Raw genomic sequence first — 19707 nt, forward strand, 5'->3', positions numbered from 1 at the left:
ATGGTAGCTATGACGTTTGTGTACCATTTTCCGTGACACCACACAACGTGGCTAAGCCTAGGATACGGCCCAAACTATGGAATCAATCCCACCGCATCGAGGCAATTTGGTACTTGCAGTTAAACAGGTGTTTGTCAAGTTTATGCAACACTGAACATGGTGGCCCAGAATGTTGGGACAGAAAAAAAGGATACTCTGTTCCCAGCAATTTCCGATTTCCACACCACTGCAAGATTTTTATCAGCTTGGCGGGCTTGGCTTGTTATACCTGGCCATCAGATTAGAAATCTGATTCCTTCCTTCTAGAACATCACTGTCTAGGTTAGGCCTGCTTGTCGCCGCATGTCTGGGGGTCCTTAGTGGCTCCAGCAGCAATTGCCTCCGACTTTCAATCAAGTCTCGTCGGTCGTTCGCAAGACCGACTAGCTCTGGCCAAGAGTTCTAAGACCGTTGCCATGCCGGGCACAACTCCTAGCTACCGGAAAGAAGACCGTCAAAAATCTATCGAAAGGTCTGCTCTCCTCTTTACCCCGAATTCCTAAGATGGCTCTCCCCGTGGAGGGCAGTGAAGAAGGCGGGGTTCCCCGAGAGGCCTTCTACTGAACCAAGCGCAGGGGGACTGAATTAGCGCAGTTTTCTTCGGATGGCTTGGGAGCTTGACAAGCCCGCTAGTTTGTTGGAGACACGATTATAAAGTCGCGGTCCAACAGAGATGGGCATGCGTAGGGGACGGTACAGCAAAGCGTACTAATGTGTAGTGAGTCGCAGCCATTGCCTCTTGAAATTGTATAAGCGAGCATTGTGAAAGCACGAAAGCATCATTGCGTCAGGTGGACTGAAGCAACCTGTTTGTGTAAGAGGGGGAAAAAATGAAAAAAGACCAAAAGGCATAAGTTAGGACAGAAATGATTGTCACCCTCATTGTGTATTTCTGAGGGGCAGTTTGTTAATTGTTTGGGTCCCCGAGGTTGCCGACGGTATGGAGCCGGATTTCAACCCCATCTAACTGAACTCACTTCTTTCTGGATCGATTTTACACAATCGGGATATTCTGTATTTCTTGAATACTACAGGGATTCCGCTGTATACATCGATGGCTTGCTGATTCGGCTTGGTGGTTCAGTGCGTCGCATCGGAGGGCTTTTTGCCATGGCTTGCCAAACAATATCCTCCCTAGTCTAACGAACGCGCTTACCATCTTGGGCGAGAAGCTAGGCGGCCGAAGATGAAGTGTGTCGGCAGGTGCTCGGAAAAGGTGGGACCCGGAGAATACCTTAATAATGTTCCGCAACTCAGGGAACCATAAATCTTTCAGACTAGCCATAACTCAAATAAGAAGACCACTTGTTGCCCTTGACAAACTAAACAAGCCATAAAAGACCAATCTGGTTTTGAAGGCCTTGTCTTACTGGTAGAAACCAGTTTCATGAATGGTTAACAAGATTCAGATAGGATGATCGATGAAATGGCCAACCGACCAACCTCGCTAAGGTAGGTTTTGATGTATGGCGGACTTTATTTTTAGCGATCGAGTTGGAACATAGCTTCGGATAGCTAATTCCAGAGCCAATATCGCTCTTCAAGGAGACAGAATCAGAAACTTGAGCTTGTTGGGTTCTTTTCATGTAGAGAAACACTCCGACGCTGATCTCCAGAGTAACGATTTACAATACCTCTCGAAAAGCGATGCCAAAAATTGAACGCCCTGCAACTGTTAATGACAGTTCCAGCCCAATGTTACATTATTGACGTCGTTGTAAGGTAAGAGGGGATGACATTGGTTTTGCAGGACCTCCGTCATCTTTCTTTGACATATGGTAGGCTTTGAAAGGTACTCATAGGCAGGCGGGGAAGCCCGGTTACGTCCGTCCTAGCTTGCTACTTAATTTCACGATTACCAGGTCAAAAGCATGACAGCCAAACTGGTCTTGTCCAAGGTGTACCGAAAAATTTCTGAACGAATGGCTATGATCATCTTTAGCCCTTCCTCCTTGGTATTTCCGGCAGATCCGACGAAGGCGACAGTTACTCTGGGCGAATTAAGCCCATCCAGAACTGTTCATATTGCGTTGGCTTCCGTCTCTATCAGTGTATTGTTGGGCTGGATCTTCACTTTTCTGCCTGACGGTACCGCGTGCTTGCCTCAATTTGAAGGTTGTCCCCCAGAGGTGGCGCGTACACTGTACCAATATTACAGTTTCTATGATTACCCGTGCAAAGCTAAGATGGGAAGCACATATGTGAGAAATCATTACTGTTTTGAATTTTTTGAAAAGGCAAAGGACTACTTGGCCTGCACAGTGATGCAAGAAGGGTCCTAAGCAGCGTCGGGCTTGTCGATCCGGATGATTGTTCCGGTTATGATTGGACTACGCCGCACGGAAAGGAGGGTTGAATAAATTAAGTCACGACCTACAACAGGTGGATTCCCTTCAGTCAGCGTCATTCAGGTGGCGCATATTACGCCAGGCCCGAGGTCAGGCTTGTCTTTGTTTGAGGCGGTGCGTATAGTGGTGATCAACCTCAGCGATGATGGCGGTGTTTGGATCATCAGTCAGCTGGCTATTGGAACCAAATAACGAGTTTCGAATATAGGAAAAGATTTTCTTGAATGTGTTGTTGTGATGGATGCAAATGACGTGGATGGTTTTGGAGGGAAATAGCATAACAGGCAAAAAAAATATTTAAAGCTCTGCTAGATCCGTTTGAGGTTGAAAAGATAACAGTACTTCATCGCAACGAAAAGCAAATATCAAACAAAGCTCAAAGCATTCCAGAAATCCTAAAAATCCCAACCATCAGAGACACAATAGTCAAATCAGAAACTCCAACAAAATGGCACCAAGGTAGGTCCATGTTAACATCCATACAACCCCGAGCCTCTGTCAAAGAGTACGTCGCTAACATGCGCCAATAAAGTTCCAACAGACGCTTCTCATTCTCATTCTCTCCTGCTGCCAAAGCTTCAAAGCGTGTGATGGCTGAGCGCAATGACAATCGTCGCTCGTTCGACTCCCAAGCGAGCTCTTCTACCCTTGGAGCCATGCCGGTCGTCGAGGTTGAGAGCTATCTGACGGCTCCTGCCGCCCGATGGACAACTGCGAATAGAATCTAAGCCGTCGTGGTTTTGGGTTTTATTTTGAGAAGACGGATATTGGTAGTTTGCAGGATTGGTTCGTGCTGCAGAAGTTCTTGGTTATATGTTAGCGAGTCTTTTGCTGATACCCAATCATCAAAATTGATGGCTTTGCAATTTGTTTAGCCGTTTTAAAGAAATACAGACATCTCTTTTTTTTTTTAAAAAAAAAAAAAAGAAAAATGGCTGTGGCACTGTGCAAATCTTGGATGAGAATCACTCTGGTTTTCATAAGGGCCCTCGACTTCATAATAGGAACTAGTTTAAACCTGGAGTTCGTCACACCGATAGAACGGGTGCCTGCTTAATTCTCAGTCACTGCGACCCAGTCTTGGGGAATATGAGGCTCAACCTTTATGCGCTTTACGTCTGACCATTCGGCATGTTTCCTTCTCAAGCAACCGGAAAGGATGACCTTGAAAGCCTTCTTGGTTTCAAAGACTCTGCTTACCTAGGTACCCCGAAATTCCGGATTTGCATGGGCTTTCATCACTGTCTATTTAATGTGACCATTGATGAGAGATATAAAAGTTATTATGCAATATCGAATCTTCTAATTTATTATCTATTAAGCTGTAAATCCCCCTCTATAACGGTAAATCCAGAACTTTTCAAGACGTTGATCATGCTGATTTTGTCTTGAATTGACTTTCCTTCTCTAACCAATCCTCAAAGGTAAGCAAACCGGAGTGCTCTCTTCTCACGAGGGGGATGTCGACACGGAATCCATCCGTGTAAAACCACCTATACATCGCTCCAAAATCGGCAATCATCCAGTGAAGAAACTTCACAAAGAATTGGAATGTTTCTGGTATTTCACTGCCCACTTTGGTTTTGAAGATTGCATTCGCCTCCTGGAGGGTAAGTTCGTCGCCAGCTATCGGGACTTGTCTGCCAGAAAAGTCTTGAGGGCGAAGGAACGCCTGGGCTGCAAACCAACCCACGTCCCTCACCGCGACGAGTTGCAGGGGCTTGTCTTGCACAGCTACCCTCCAGGAGGTCGCCGTGACCTTGGTACCCATTCCCGGCGTCAAGTTGTCCATGAATGCAACAGGACGAAGGATTGTCCAAGACATTTTGTCCTTTGCTTTGTCAACAAGGTGGTGCTCAATGCGATATTTGCCGATGAAGTGCTGGACTCTAGGAATATAGTTGTCGTAGGATGAATCACCGCCGCGGTCAATGGATGAGTAGACGAAATGCTTGACATTATTGGCGAGTGCTTCGTCAACCAAGGCTTTCCCTTGCCTTTCCTCCGATGCTGCAGAAGCCCCTTGGCCTATCGCAGTCTGAAGAGCATGGATTAGTATTTGCTAGGACTCAGATATACTCGTTTTGAACGCCATATGCACTCACCTGTACGCTGTAAACCCCCCAAATTTCGGCTTCAGGGCCGCCCAATAGTGTTTTCGCTGCTGCGAAAATAGCTGGCACATCATTGAGATCCCCTTGCACGATTTTGACTCCGCGAGATTCAAGCGCCTTGGCTGAAGCCGAACCGGGGTTGCGAGCGACTGCCAGGATGTTATGCGTCTTTGCGGCACCTGCTTCAAGGAGAGATGTGATTACAGCACCACCCTGCTTGCCAGTCGCGCCGGTGACAAGAATCGCCTTTTGCATTTGAGTGTCGGCGGACATGTTGTGTAGTCGGTGAGTGATTAGTTATTATGTGCGTATGGGCTTGCTCAATGAGTAATGAAGTTGTTTTGATTTCAGATGATGATGTTTAGATGTTGTTGTTCAGGTACTGGTGTGTTAGATTGAGTATGATTTTGAGAGATGATGAAGAACGACTGCGAAATGAAGCTTTAAGTAGAAGACAACTACTATTTCTCTCGGCTCTTCGCTGTTCGCGAGAACGACTGGGGTAGAAGGGCCATTTCCAAGCATGCTCTACTACTCGCAGTCTTACCGACATGCGATGGTATCATTCCAGATCAAAAGCAACAGTGTCCAGGATTATGATCAATGCCTTTCTGGAACCCTTTCGAACAGCAGCGGAGGTGTCGCGCGTCCTCTAAAGCCGAAAACGACTCGGCCGCGCCCCAGATGGTGGTCGGTCATCAGTGCTTATCAATCTACCAATCTTGCAGTCGCCTGATTGGGCGACTGGTGGCTGACAGCCACAAGGGATATGATCCTTCGACTTTTAATAGGGCTGCCGGTGTGACGCGGTACTTTTGGTGCATCAACTGCCCGGACATTACAAACATCTTAAAATAAATATCCTGTACGGCTATTGGCCCTCGGTACGCGCTCTGTGTTGGGAAGGGAGACATGCTTGGCATTCGTGATTATGCAACTCATCTTCTCCCGAGTAATCCTTGGATCGGTGCCAACGGACTCAGGCGCGATAAACGCCGAAGACTGCTAGTCTTCGTTTGCACCATCATCTTCGAATTCAATATTAGTCATGCTGGTGCAGCTTAGAAGTGGCTTGGTAACTACAGGGCTACACAGGAAGACCCTTGACAACGGCAATTTCCCTTAAACACTCGTCTATTTCCTTTTCTTTTTCTCCTATATCGCTAGTATCTACCGCTTTTTACCAATGGAAGGAAAACGATCTCGGTCTGACAAACTAGCGCGCCGGACGGCTCACTACATGAGACACTAGAATGATATCGCAAGTGATAGTCTACAATCCAAGTGGCTGCTTATAATATTATCACACACTTTTAAAAAATAAAAATATTTGGATCTTGAAAGTACTCAAATAGTTCCCCGCACGATGTATCAGGCTGGGGTATAAGTTGACAAGGTGGTTCGGCTTCAGAGAAACTGTGGTGAAATAGCACCTTACCAACCAGAATTGAAAGAGCATCCGGTTCTACGTAAGGCTACCCTCTAAGAGGTCCTATAATTTCTGTACTATACGACCTGTGTTATGTCATTTCTTTCTCGCAACTCATTTAAACCTTCGTCGTTGACTATCTTTCATACCTGGAAACTAGTTTGGAACGTTCAACTGCCAAGGAATGAACATGCCCGCCGCCTTCGTGTTTTCATGGAATTTTGATATGACGAGCGTCCGTATCTTTTCACCATAATGACAAGATATGTAACGGATCAACACGTAATATTCAGGTTCAACGTGAGTTAGACACGTGCCATTCAGCGCACATTTGTCTCTTTCCAAATGTCCTGAAAACTAGATGCACTCATTGTAACGTATTATGACGATCACGCAAACACCCATGCTTGAGATTACGCTTTATGGGAGCAGGCAACAGCTAAAACGAACACACAAATTTGGTAGATGCTTGTATGTACAGGGAATCATTTGTATGTCCAAGAATCGTAACGCTCCCAACTTAATCCCTTCCCCCTCAGATCATCCACTGGGTGAAACTAGCACGAAGATTGGCCGTTGCCGGTGAAGCTACCGGACTGGTACGCTCCGTTGGCATCATCGAGGCACTCAGCTAAGGCGCAGTTAGCGATTATGGCTCATGAAAAAACGCACGCTACTATTACTTACCAACAGTGACGAGCTTGAGGTTGTTCTGCTTGGCCCAGTTGATCAACCACGGCGTCAAGGTCTGCACGGTGCTAGCGTACGTCTCGTGCATGAGGGGAATGTGTCCGTTGCCGCCAGCACCGGCCTGCTGGAACTTTTGCTGGCTCTGTTGAGCACTCTGGCCGTTCCAGTCACCCGAGTCGACGTCGTTGGTGATGACCTTGTATCCCAGCGTCTTCATTGTGGGCAGCACAGAGCCGCCGGTGGCAAGGTAAGGAGGGCGCATGTAGGCGGGCTTTTTGCCAATGATGTTGACCAGCGCCTGCTCAAGCTTCTGCATCTCCGTTGTGAGCTGCGACTGCCCCAAGCTGCCAAAGTTCTGCGGATGCGTCCATGTGTGAGAGGCAATTTGATGGCCCGAGTCAAAGGCCTTCTTCACACCGGCCCTCTGGTTGTAGATACAGCCGTAGAGGGTGCCCGTGAAGAAGAAGGTAGCCTTGGCACCGCCGTTGTTGAGGATGTCGACCAGCTGCGAAGTGTACTGATAGGGACCATCGTCGTAAGCGAGGGCGAAGACGCCGGGCTTGGCGCACTTTTGGATCACGACGCCGGGGCTAGGTGCGCGCTTGATCAGCTCGATGGGAGATTCGATGGGAACTGCCACTGCGCTAGTAGCCAGCAGAAGGGCGGTGACGATGGTGTCCAAGAAATGCATGTTGGGCGACTTGACTGCGAAATAGCGCTGCAGGAAGATTTTAGAAGTGAAATATCGAGACACCAGGTCCTTGTGGATTGGTCGAAAACCGGCATGACCTGGCTTCGACCTCGTCTATATATATATATGTCTGTTTGACTTGAGCCTTAAACAGGCGACTGTGAGCCCACTTGGACCACTTCAATCTCGTCGATCCAAAAGGACTGGGGAAAGGCAGGATAAACTCCTTAGTGGAGATTTGGCGGCTCGAGCATGAGGTCTCGACCGGTCAACCTCCCTCATTCAGGCATTCGCCTCACAGAAAGGGGAAAATGTGGTTGTTGCAGGGGCTGAATTCTAAGGTGGCAGGCCGGCAGTGAGGGGGTTCAAGGGGGGGACACTGACATGGTCGGATGGACTCTCATCGGATCAAGTGCCATAGCAGAGCAATCTAAGTGAGCCGAGAAAGGAAGGCCATGGAAGCATTGATTGAACAAGTCTCATTTAGGCTCTTTTCCAGGCCACCAGTGCTCAATCTGGAACGGAGGGGATACGGTCAAAGGGAGGTTTTGGCGGGGCAGAGCAGGGTTTGCATGGGATTGCCTGCAACGAACAGGGGGCCAGATAGGGGTCTGGGGAGACGGCTGTATGATGCGATATGACGGCGCTGCCGGCTTAGTCCTACAAAGCCTGCTTTCTCCGCACACACATAGTAGTTCGCTGCTTGTTTGTCAATGATGTGTCGATGTCATCCCAAGTAGCTCAACCGGCATATCGGCAGTGGGTAGTCAGGGGAGATCTTCCGGAACCTGGGGTCGGCCAAGTCAGGTTCAAAAAGCCGCGTTGCCACATTATTTTCTTCAGGCTAAATTCAAAGCTTGAAGCAACGTGATGTGCTAAAGTAATAGTGCACTGCGGGGTACGGAAATCTACCCCTCGGCTCATCGACTTTGAAATGTATTTGTTGTAGGCTCATTGATACTTCATAACCGTACTGTGATGGCGCCTCAACATTTGATGTTTGTTTTCTTAAAGCGACAGTGGAATTGCTAACAGATCTTTCCCCAAGTCTATTTCCGATTTAATGTCTTGGTCGTTAACAGTCTGCAGTTTGCTTGCTAATGAGCTTCTTGATTCGTTCTAGACCTCAAGGGCTTAGCCAACCAGAATCCCACGCATTAGCATTGTTCCTCGGCGTGATTGGACCTGATCGGCGCCCTTAGGTTGTCAAACTGAGCCTCAAAAAAAACACAAAGTAAAAAAAATAGAAAGGTCAGTCTAGATTGTAGTCCGTAGCCAGAAATCTTGCCAACACCATCAAACTTCATCGCCGAACCCATTGCAATTCTTCTCCCTACCGCCAATACATTTCACCTTGTCAGTATGAACGTCGAATGCCATTGTGGCGCCGTAAAGTTCCCAACACCGGCGCCGGAACCCATCGACATATACTGCTGTCACTGCTCTGAATGCCGCAGACAGTCGGCGTCGGCCTTTGGCATATCCGCCATCTTCCCAGCAGATGGTCTTGTCCCTCTTTCGGCAGATCTCGAATCCAAGCTTCAAGTCTGGACACGTCCGACCAAGAGTGGTGGCCAGATGGACTGCTACTTCTGCCGGGTATGCGGGTCTCGCATCTTTCACCACGTCCGGGAGAGCGATGGGACTCGTAGGTCGACAGTTAGCATCAAGGGTGGATCAATCAAAGGGCTTAATTTTAAGAAAGGGAAGCACATTTGGACAAATAACGCGGTAATACCGGTTCCTGAAGGAGCTGAAAGTTGGCCCGAGTCACCGCCAGCGACTCCTCGCAAGGATGAAGCCATGGAGGAATGATGGACCACATTTAACTCTTATGTTTCATCGACGAGTCCCGCCGAAGGGTGAAATCTGGACTCACTTCAGGAAAACTTGCGATTCCAATACTTGAGCCACCTTGACAACCTAATACTTCCTGTAGCAATAACTGTATATTGGTTCAGTGATGCTAAATTTTCTATGTACGAGTGTCTGAAAAGATACAACAGAAGAAACTAGAAAATGTAATGTAACGGTGAGTCTTGATTGCATCTCTTGTAGTGTGCATGAATTGAGCCTTCTTCCACGGGCCGTGACTCTTCAAGACACCTATGAGGAAGTGCTGCGACGAGACTGAAAGCGCTGCCCGATGCTGCGCTTGCCGCTCATCATCTTCACACTTTCATCATAATCACTCGTACCGTTGTTGGGGTCGGCATCCTTGGCCTCGCAGTTTGATCCGGCATTGTATTTTCCATTGGGTCCGTCCACACCGGCGAATTTTCGCTTGTCGTTGGCATTGAGCATGTTGGTCGCGGCCTCGGGCAGCCAGCCGTTGATAAAGTCGCCGTGGGTGCAGTAAGAGTTGCCACACGCGAGCTCGAACGGCGGGGTTCCGTTCCAGCCTTCGGGAAGAACCTTGCGAAGGTCGTAGCGGATGGAGAAGCGCAGCTGCGGCATGCGCTTCATGCCCTCGGGGCACCGGTTGGCAGGCTTGAAGCCGTCCTTCCAGTTCTGGGTGCCCGAGTAGGCAGACTCAAGCGTCTGCTCGTTCACACAGTCGTGGAAGAGTAGGAGGGTCTGGAGGTGAGTTGAGCACGTCTTGGTCGGCCAGGCGGCGGCATCCTTCGTTTCACCCTCGTCACCCTCACAAAACCACTGGATGCCAGCCAGTTCTTCGACGTCGGCTTGGGATGTGGCTTGGGCGTTACCGGCGACGGTCTTGTAGTTTTGAGGGATAGCGACCTCGGCACTCTCGATAGCCACGTAGTAGGCGGAAAAACGGGAGAACGGAACCGGCGTCATGCCCTTGTCATCCTTGACGTAGAGAGTAGGAACCCCTAGCTTTTAGTCAGTCACCGCGATGAAAAGCAAGTCAAGTTGTGAAGGTCTGTAAGGGAAGCAGAGACTTACAATACGAAGAGAAATCGTTTGGGTTATCAGCTGTGGAGCATCCAGCCTGAAGCTCCTTGGATGTATTGGTGTTGAGAGTGACGGCATCGGAACCGAAGAAAGTATGCATGTGGCTCTTGTATTGACCGGGAATGACCACAGGATCAATGTTCTTGCGCATGAATGGCTGTGCCACAGCAATGGTGTACGCGTTGGCGATGCCAGCACCGGCAAGCAAAAGTGAAATAGCGGAATGCATTTTGATCAACTGTACACGGAGAAAAGTAGAAACGAATGAACAACTCAAAGGAGTTACAAGAAGGGAAACGAAAGAGAAGGGATGGTAGCCTCAACCAGCAGACAGTTTAGACGCTTTTACAGAAGAGGCTGCCGGCCTTCTTTAAATTGTTGACATACTAGTACCCAGCAACTGTTCGTCCCATACTCATTTACACCTTGAGGTCCTTCACCCTATAATTTTCTTAGGCCCTAAAGCGCGTAGAGCCTGTTGATCCTGGTAGGGCCCGCAGGGGTAAAGGCACCGTCTTGTGGAGGCCGATTAGCTGAAACGTGATGCTAATCCAGGGTTCCATCGCCTTAGCGAATGAGAAGGGACCGCGGCACGGTATTAGGTGTCGCAAGCCTCGGACTGTAATTTAGATTGAAACACCCTTAACAGGGAAGCCGGCTGCATACGCGTATAGTAGTCGTTGTCTGATAGCAGCGGCGGGCAGGCCCGCTGTCAGTTGATGTCAATGGAAAGAGACACAAACTGTTGAGCTCGGGTCGCGGTGGCGAAGAGAATGGTGAAAGCTATTCAGTGCAAGAGTTTCGGCTACTCACCAGTGCATGGGTCAATTTACTGGTGATAACGGCATCTGTCACTTTTTTGGAGGCTTGCCCATGATCCAAATCTTGCACCGTTTATTGATTCGATCACTTCCTTCCACTTAAATGCACTAGATTTCCTACGATCGTTGTTGCTTGAAGAGCAGATCAACATCGATTGAGATCGGTACAAGTGCAGCACCTCATAGGGAGACCAAGGAGTGAGCACAAGAACTGAAAGCGAGATTTCTTGACGGCACCCACATGGCCAAAAGAAAAACTGCATTGTGTGCTTTTCCTCAGTTGGATTTCCTAGGTCTTAATCCATTAAGATATCTCGGTATAGGCTAAATAGGCAAGGCCTCTACCAAGAGCTCATACATTCGAGACACCGAAGCAATGATTTATTTTCAATTTTGATTACGGCCTGGAACCGATCATCCGGCGGAGTCAAGCCGCGGCTAGTCTGCCGTGGCCCAGCCGGCAAATCTCTTCCGTGCGTTCCACAGATCTATGGATGGCGCAACACTGATTTATCTATACCTTTACCCCTGTTGTTTATGGAAAATGATCAGGCTTCCTGGGTAATTTCGATGACAACAAGTTCGATAGTCTCTTTATTTTATGAGAACGTCTTGCAGCATTCTCTCTGTTTTTCTTGTCAAGCCCAAATGACTGTAGAGCAGTTTCTAAAGGATTATCTATCTGCAACTTGACAGCTTTGTGCCATCAGTTGCAGCAAGGACTACCCTATGAGTTACCACGAATGACGTACATTACTATCCGCCATAATGTCCGAAGTTAAATTGAATTTCTGCGAAGCCAAAAGCACAGCATGATTTCTCAGGCCGGCCGCTTACGTGCTAAGGTAGTAAATATGCTACTGAAACTCAGTAAGATAAGCGCGGGACTGCAAGGCATCAATCAATTGGTATGTGATCTAAACGGAAATCAAGGCATTGAACTGCCGCCGGGTACCGTTATGATGGCACTAAATTTACTTTTCATAATACCAAAAACGGCTATTTCCAAATACGGCTATCGGCACCGTTTACCTCGTTCTTCGTGATTTTCAAGTGCAAGTCATATGTAGGTATTCCCCGAGAACCTTGTAGCATTGGGGAAGGTTCCACCATAGACGTAATCCAGCTTCTTGGTAGTAAAATGTAGCTTATATCAGGCTATATGGGACCAGGAATACGGTTGATCTGCGCCGCGGACATAAGTCTACTCCAAGAAGGCAACTTTCCCCGAGATGGTTTTCGCTTACATCTGCCAGTTGTTAGATCTAAGGAGGTTCTGGACTAATGATTTACATTGGTTCTTATGCTGCGAGAGTAGCCAGGTCGTAGAAACCACGTGATTTGACAAACCTTTCCGTCGCAGCTATTTCCGCTCATCAGAAGCTACCAACAAACCATTACAATAACAACCGGCAAGTGACGACTATTGTGAGCTGATGTTCTTCTGAGTTAATCCTTGCTCAATCGTCTCGCTCATCCTTTTTCACAGTTCACGAAATTGAGATCCTTTATCAAGATAAGATATTGTTTATTATGACTAAAGGAAAGTTGGTATTGATGTTCGTAGTAACAGCTGACAAGTTGTTCTGATCGAAGCTGGAAATGCCAAAGGGCGCTATTCAGTTGAATATTAAATCCCTAACGATTGTCGGCATCATGAATGCAGTGAACCTTTTGCTCGTTGTGTGCTTGTAGTTTTTGTAGTTTGTAATAAAACTCGCTGGCAACTGCAGTGAAGGTGGCATATTAGACTACTATCCGTTCTAAAAAGATAATATGGCGGTTAGAGTGAGAGAAAGTTACTTACAGTGAATATGCCGACAGAGTCAAAAGTTAAGAGATAGTGGTAAAGAGCATGTTCGAGATGCTCACGTGAAGTAGACTGTTTGATGGGCAGGTCGAATATCAATAAGACCCATTTGAGGAGCGAATGTCTGTGAATGAAGGATGATAAAAGGAAAGCGGGCTTGTCCAAGACAAAAGAGCGAAGTGTTGGTAGTGGAGGAAACCATCAAACCTGAGCGTACCGGAGACCATCGAAGCCTTTTATGCCCCCAGATGTTTAGCCGATTTAACCTTACATTGAAGCCGCTCTGCCCCTTTGAAACTGCAATTAGAGGCCTATACTTCTGGCGAAGGACCAGTCTGCAACGCTATAGGTTTACATGCTTTGAACTTTGACACTGATATATCGGATGAAACCGCACCCGTCTTCCGACGAGTCAGCTACCGGTAGCTGCGTTGCTTAGAAGTCCGGATTGATCTCCAGCGTGATCGACAGGTAAAAACAAAACAATGCAACACTTCTTGTACAGCCCTACCATGGTCCTCAGACTCTCATTGGGTAATGTGTAGTTTACGATTATAGAAATGGTAGCAGGTGATGAAGCAACGCTGCCTTGGCGGCTTTTCGGTTCACCATTTTAACTGTTCAATTCTCATTTTTGGCTCTCCTGTTGTTTTTCTGTTGATCAAACGAGTACATGTTCCCCGGCAACATTGCCTTCATCAGCTCGATATCACCATCACATATAACATGGCCGGAAAGAAACCATCCGTCGGCATAGAGAGGAGGTCCCATGACCAATAGTACAGATACAGTTAGCCACATTGATGGAAGTGCTATTTAACGGTCATTCTTTTGTGTGAATATGAGATCTCTCAACATGAAACCAAAGCGGGATTCAAGCAACAACACATTGCCGAGAATTTGAGAATCCTATCGTTATGTTTCGAATTGTTGTCGAGGTTCTATTTGCCAACCTCAATCCCCCCGAAAAAGAGGAGATAATAAGTGAGTGATCTGAAAGTTCTTTGTTGACTGCCATGGCAAAGGATCAAACATATTGCTCATAACCTTTTCTTCATGTACACTTTTGACATCTTGGGAAGATGCAAGTTGTTTGCGTGGCATCATTGGAAAAGTCTGAATTGACGTGCAATAAATTACGTGGTCTATCGACTTATCTCAGCCTGGATTTCACATTCCAAGGATCTTCTGGTGATAACAAGCTTCCGCAGCTCACAAATGCCATCTCCAAAGACAAATACTGCTGCGTGTTTGATGTGTAGAAGTTCATCAGTGTCTCGCCGCATCAGCACTAAGTACCAGGACCTGCCCGAATACAGTCCAGGGGATACAGCGCTAGGACGGCGGGGCTGAGCGGGGGAAGTTTGCCGCTTAGCGCATGCGACCATGCCTCTTTAACCCTGATGTTAAGCCAGTTAAATCACTGAGCGGATCAGATTTTCCCTCTTCTTACTCCGCTTCATCTCAACACCTCAAATCCGCCTACTCTTTGAGCATGGATGCGTCCTCCGGCCCGTCATCTTCCTTCTCAGCGGCGCATTACTTTCCGGCACGACGCCGGGTGTGGCAGGCATGCACAAATTGTCGGGCCCGTAAGACGCGGTGTGACGCTGCCAAGCCTAAGTGCAGCTTGTGCATGACACAGAACGTTGAATGCGTATATCGTGATTCGAATCAACCTCGCATCGAGCAAAATACACGCATCTTGCTAGAACGCATCCAGATGCTTGAAGATAGGTTGTTTGCTTCGCCAGTTTTCTCAACACAACCGCCTCAACAACCTCTCAACACACCATCACCCAATGAGTTGAGACAACCAACGACGCCGGGATCGGGGCCGCGCAGTCATCCAGATCCAAGTCAAGACGCAGGGGTGCTATATGAGCAGAGGGAAGCTGGCATAGCACCAGGCCATGAAGGCGATTCTCAGATACCCATTCCATTATCGCATACGGCGAATGCAAATCACGTTTTTGAGTGGCCAATTGTCCAGCAGTTGTTATCAGAGACTGAGCCAGTACTACCACGGCCCACGATACCTAAAGGGTTTCGCTCAACAGAGGCAACTGACATCTTCTTTCACAATACTCAAAATGCGAGCCAAGCAACTCCTCCCCCGGAATCCTGGAGACTGTTTCAAGATAGAAGTCTTCCAGTCTCGATCGATGCTGCCGATAGGTATCGTGAGGTGATACATGAGTATTTCGCTGAAGTCAACATCTTCTTTCCGATACTCTCGCTGGAGGATACACTGGCCACATTTGACGAAGTCGTAGCGAGCGAGAAAACCGCGGGGTCGGAACCCAATACTATTGCGCCGTCGAGATACTGTCTTCTTTTACTGGTTCTCTGCATCGGGTCCTTTGTTTCTACTGGAGAGTACCGCATATCCCTCGATGAGGCGGCAGGAAGAAATGGCAGTCAAAAGCATCAGTCCCTAGGTTCCGGATTCTTTACAGAGACTATAGGGTTTGACGAGAAACTCTGGCAAAAGGCACGCCTACTGCTCGGGTTCATCTCATCGGAAGCGACCCTAGAAGCGGCTCAGTGTACGATGCTGGCAAGTTTGTACATGGGCGCCAATGGCCGCGTTTCCGACTCGTTTCACTGGGCCCATGCCACGGCTGTTAAGTGCGAAGTGCTGGCACGGGGGTAAGTCGTTGTTCATATGTACAGAGTTAGCCTGCTGACGAACAAATGCAGAGCTGTGATAAACACTGATGGGACTGGCCATTTCTCGGATGCCTTCCGCCGGCTGTTCTGGGTCTCGCTGATATATGAAGGAGACTTTGTTTCCGAGATCTCCATCACTCTCCCATCTGGAATCACCAGATATGAAGATATTGTCCCATATCCAGCACCGGAAACACCAAAACATCGCGAAGAACACGCAGCAGCCTTTGCAGCAGCGGATACGAACCCCACAAGCCCCGAAGCCGCTGGGTTTTACCGGACCGAAGAACTAGTGGCATTTCAGATCAGCACCAATGCCGCCATCAGACGGTTTTTGAACCGTGTAAACAGCGTCGTCTACGATAGCAAGGATCAATTCCGAATGACTCGGGCAAACTACGCCGGCTGGTTGCTGCGCATAACAGAAGATTTGTGGTCGTACCACGGGGCTCTGTATCGGAACCTGCCGGACTTTTTGCTTACCAGCCAGCCGCGCAAAAGACCAGATCAGGAGAATGCGAGTTCCCCTATGACGCCTGGTATTATCAGAGTCGAGGAGCTCGGCAACAATCCATGGAATGTCCTGCGACTGAAAGGACGTTACTATGCTGGACAATACATCATTCACCGCCCGTTTATTGAGTACGTCCTTCTCAACATGGCCCACTTCGAGACCCATCCCTGCAAGGAGGCAATCCTCGACAGGTGCAGGCTGTGTCTGGAGGGATGTCGTGGCTTTATCAATGTCTTCGACATTGACCCGGCCAATAGTATAACATGTTTGTTTGCTAGCGGCATGGTGTAAGTTCATATCATGTTTCGATAGTTATTTTCACTATTCTAACACTCTCCAGTACATTTACTATGGTTATGATTCTCCGTGTCGCCACAATGTGCCAAGTATTTCAGGATGTTCTTCCAGGGGACATCGAACATGCAATATTTGTTGGAAGGAGGAATCTGCGACGGTTTAACATCAGCGTTAAAGAGTTTGAGTGGCACCTCAAGGTATTGGAGCAGATGGAAGCATCGTGTAAGAAAAGAATGGCAATGTGAGGAGGTGGAATAGTAATGAGGAAGCCGCGGACATCAATGGCATCGACTGCGTTATCTAAGACGACATGGCAGTTAATTTTGGGCACTAGAAAAATGATACCCTGATACTGATTCTACGATGACGTGAAATGCATTTAGACACAAATTGTTCAAAACGAGTCTATTAAATCCTGTGAACGCCAATTATGCATTACCCTCTCCGACCATTTACCATATTTACTATCATGAAGCAACGGCAATTGGAGTTCCGTTGGTCTGCGCGAGCTTCTTCGCCTTCTCCTCCGGCGACAGCTCAAACACTCCAACCCCCGACACTGTTTCCTTGGGCTTATCCCCATTTGTCTCAACCTCGGGCTGGATAACCTTTCCTTCTAGTCTCTTATCTTCAGGTGCCATGGGGGCGTAAAGCTGAAGCAACTCGTTTAGCCTCTCACGCTGGCAGCAGTTCTCGTACTTCCAGCTGGCCGCCAGCTCATCTAGTTCTTCGAACGTCTTGTCCTTGAAGTAGTCGGCCCACTCGGGGATCATGTACTCGGCCATGGTGATACCCCGAATACCGCGGAAAACGTGCATGTGCATGCGCCACTGCCACGGGTACTTCTTGTTGTACTGTGCCGGGACGTTGTCTTCGAACCACTTGTGCAGGGGTCCGAAAAGACCGGGTTGCAGATGCGCGTCATCATAAGCCCAGCTATCGACGGCGAGGTCCCGCTTCTTGCGGATGATGGGGCCAAGAAGTTTGAGCCAGGCAGAGTCTGGGGACAGATAAGTCATGCCCATGACGTTGACGTCCTTGTAGGCCCAAATGCTCCAAGCTGCAGAAGAATATTCAGTGGCTGACTTTGAGAAGGAAAATATTGATCTGACTTACCGATGCCCTCGGATGTATAGATGGCCATTTGCTTGTCGAGCATGTCGTACCGCTCGTTGTTATGGACCTTCCAGTCGGGGTTGTACTCCTCTCGCTCGTAGATGGGGCCGAATTCGCCTGTTGTAGACTAAGGTTAGAAGTCTTCTTTTGAGACGCCGCAGCTGTTCTACATACCATTCCAGATCGGTACGTTGTGCTCCTTCATGAAGGTAACCTTTCGATCATACATCTGACGAATGTACGCATCTTGTTCTTTCAAGCCCTGGTACCGACCAATACGGTTCGGGAAGCCAAATCCGCAGTAATCGTGGACGGCATACACCGAGTTGGGGAAAACCTTTGTGAAACCTGAAAAGTCCATGCTGAACGTGTTGCCCTCGAGGAAGAGGATGTGATCAGGGTCGATCTCGCGGATGGCAGGGACGATACGGTCGTAGAAGGACAGCAGACGTGTCCACTCAACGTCGGCCGGCTCGTTGAGTGGGTTGTATCCGGCAACCCATTGGTTGTTCTTGTAGCGCTTTGCAATAACCTGCCACAGGTTCACGACACGATCTTGGAAGTGCTTGTGGTCCCAGAATGCGGCATAACCGGTCGGGTTGTCGGAGTGCCAGTCCTGGTTCTGGCCGCCGGGGGCAGAATGAAGGTCGAGAATGGTGTAAATTCCGTACTTGGCACACTGGAAATACAAGAGTTAGATTCGTAATTGTATAGGGAAAGGATGGAAATAGGAATTTGGAGATTTACAATGTCAATCGCACGATCAAGGTGCTTGAAGCCCTCCTCCTTGATCACGAACGGGTTCATGTCATCCTCAAAGTGATGGTAGTTGAAGGAGAGTCGGACGCAATTGAAGCCAATCGACGAAAGGAATTGAGCGTCCTTCTCGGTGAAGAAATACTCAAGAAACTTGTCAAAGAAGAAGTCGTACTTTTCTTGGCCGAGAACTTTCAACAGGGCAGCTCGTATTTGATGCTCTCGTCCAGGAAATCCGTTCATGAAATTCTCCATAAGCATCCAGCCACCGAGGGCCGTCTGACGAGGAAGAAAGTCAACAATTTGTGCTGTTCGCAAGCTTGGAATGGGCCACCTACCCCGCGAAGGCGGACGTCTTTGTCCTCTGCATCGACAATGCGAGAACCCGATGTTCTCAAAAACCCGGTGGACATTTTGTGCGATGTTCGACTTCAACAGAAACAGAAATAACACCAAATGAAGAAGTTAAGGTAGGAGTCGAGGGATTCTGTCCGACTCAGAACAGTGGAATTGTTCAAGCTTCTAAATAGATGTCCTCACATGCCACAGATATACCGAGCTACGATCTATGCGCTGAGCTATCATTCAAGCTGCGGAGTCTCTGCATATGTCCCACTATCCCCATGACGTCTGGTGCCACTCTGGGATCTTCCCATGGCAACATTCGGAACAGCAGTCGTATATACGGACACTTTTAGTGACAAACAGTATGCAAAATACCCCGCGCCGAGCATCGGGGCAGGCTCAGACACATCCCCGATCACAAGTTCCGGCTCGGGGGAGTTCCCTTGGATGCCCCATGTTAGTTGCGGACGACTTCAACCGAAGGAAAAGGACGCTAGGGGGAAGGTTTCGGTTGCCCCGACAGACCCACTTAGATTCGGGGGAAGCATTTAGCTACCCCGACTAAATATGATTCGTCAGTCTCAACCTGAAAGGGGTTCTAGACAAACGAATGCAACTCGATCCCCCACATCGCCGACGCTACACAACTTGAACAAAGTCTAGGCACGTTTTATTGTCCTCTAGATCAACTCTTGTCCTCATCAACGGAAGCTCGCCGAGTCAAAAGTGGGTGACTTCACCCGCAACCACTAGTCGTTCGTTTTCCCCATGGAGTCTGGTCTCACATGAGCAACCATCATCTCATCATGCGTTTGAGTGTGGGGATTGAATTTCCATTTACCCCAGCCCCCGGATCACCATTACTGCTTCTCCGCATCCCATCATCCGACTTGTGATCCCTGCCTCACTACATCTCCTCGGCAGGCTCCCATAGCTTCGGGTCACTGGCCCTGACGAGTTGACAGGCAGGCTAGTTTCTGCGCCAATGGCAATACCACCCAATCGATCCCATCTCCCTTTGGTCCTACTTGACAACTCTGCAACTCCGTCACTTAACTCAGACCCCAACCCAACGAGCAAAAGCCGGGATTGGCACATGTAGTCAGGGTGTCTTGATTTGATCGTTCCACCTCCGTACTTGCAGC

At 48.4% G+C, this 19707-nt stretch overlaps 7 protein-coding genes across 7 annotated transcripts; 3 read left to right on the top strand and 4 right to left on the bottom strand.

Moving 5' to 3' along the window:
* Nucleotides 1-2835: 2835 nt before the first annotated feature.
* CTRU02_208974 (uncharacterized protein) lies at nt 2836-3115 on the top strand (the record flags this gene model as incomplete). The annotated part of the gene is made up of 2 exons (XM_036726074.1): nt 2836-2846; nt 2920-3115. The coding sequence occupies 2 exons, from the start codon at nt 2836-2838 to the stop codon at nt 3113-3115; spliced, it is 207 nt and encodes a 68-aa protein (XP_036582267.1).
* Nucleotides 3116-3759: 644 nt separating this feature from the next.
* Nucleotides 3760-4774, bottom strand: CTRU02_208975 (nucleoside-diphosphate-sugar epimerase family protein; the record flags this gene model as incomplete). Its single annotated transcript, XM_036726073.1, has 2 exons — nt 3760-4425; nt 4493-4774. The coding sequence occupies 2 exons, from the start codon at nt 4772-4774 to the stop codon at nt 3760-3762; spliced, it is 948 nt and encodes a 315-aa protein (XP_036582266.1).
* A 1713-nt stretch (nt 4775-6487) lies between these two features.
* CTRU02_208976 (polysaccharide deacetylase) lies at nt 6488-7311 on the bottom strand (the record flags this gene model as incomplete). Its single annotated transcript, XM_036726072.1, has 2 exons — nt 6488-6561; nt 6618-7311. 2 exons carry the CDS (start codon nt 7309-7311, stop codon nt 6488-6490), a joined length of 768 nt encoding a protein of 255 aa, XP_036582265.1.
* A 1362-nt stretch (nt 7312-8673) lies between these two features.
* Nucleotides 8674-9126, top strand: CTRU02_208977 (glutathione-dependent formaldehyde-activating enzyme; the record flags this gene model as incomplete). The annotated part of the gene is made up of 1 exon (XM_036726071.1): nt 8674-9126. The coding sequence occupies one exon, from the start codon at nt 8674-8676 to the stop codon at nt 9124-9126; it is 453 nt and encodes a 150-aa protein (XP_036582264.1).
* Nucleotides 9127-9417: 291 nt separating this feature from the next.
* On the bottom strand, nt 9418-10459 carry CTRU02_208978 (putative short-chain dehydrogenase; the record flags this gene model as incomplete). Its single annotated transcript, XM_036726070.1, has 2 exons — nt 9418-10148; nt 10222-10459. The coding sequence occupies 2 exons, from the start codon at nt 10457-10459 to the stop codon at nt 9418-9420; spliced, it is 969 nt and encodes a 322-aa protein (XP_036582263.1).
* A 3897-nt stretch (nt 10460-14356) lies between these two features.
* On the top strand, nt 14357-16590 carry CTRU02_208979 (C6 finger domain-containing protein; the record flags this gene model as incomplete). The annotated part of the gene is made up of 3 exons (XM_036726069.1): nt 14357-15513; nt 15565-16335; nt 16389-16590. The coding sequence occupies 3 exons, from the start codon at nt 14357-14359 to the stop codon at nt 16588-16590; spliced, it is 2130 nt and encodes a 709-aa protein (XP_036582262.1).
* Nucleotides 16591-16812: 222 nt separating this feature from the next.
* Nucleotides 16813-18630, bottom strand: CTRU02_208980 (endoglucanase c; the record flags this gene model as incomplete). Its single annotated transcript, XM_036726068.1, has 5 exons — nt 16813-17405; nt 17462-17588; nt 17634-18140; nt 18209-18496; nt 18556-18630. 5 exons carry the CDS (start codon nt 18628-18630, stop codon nt 16813-16815), a joined length of 1590 nt encoding a protein of 529 aa, XP_036582261.1.
* Nucleotides 18631-19707: the final 1077 nt, after the last annotated feature.

Source organism: Colletotrichum truncatum (assembly GCF_014235925.2).
Source record: "Colletotrichum truncatum strain CMES1059 chromosome Unknown Contig_0005, whole genome shotgun sequence".
Classification (NCBI taxonomy): Eukaryota; Fungi; Ascomycota; class Sordariomycetes; order Glomerellales; family Glomerellaceae; genus Colletotrichum; species Colletotrichum truncatum.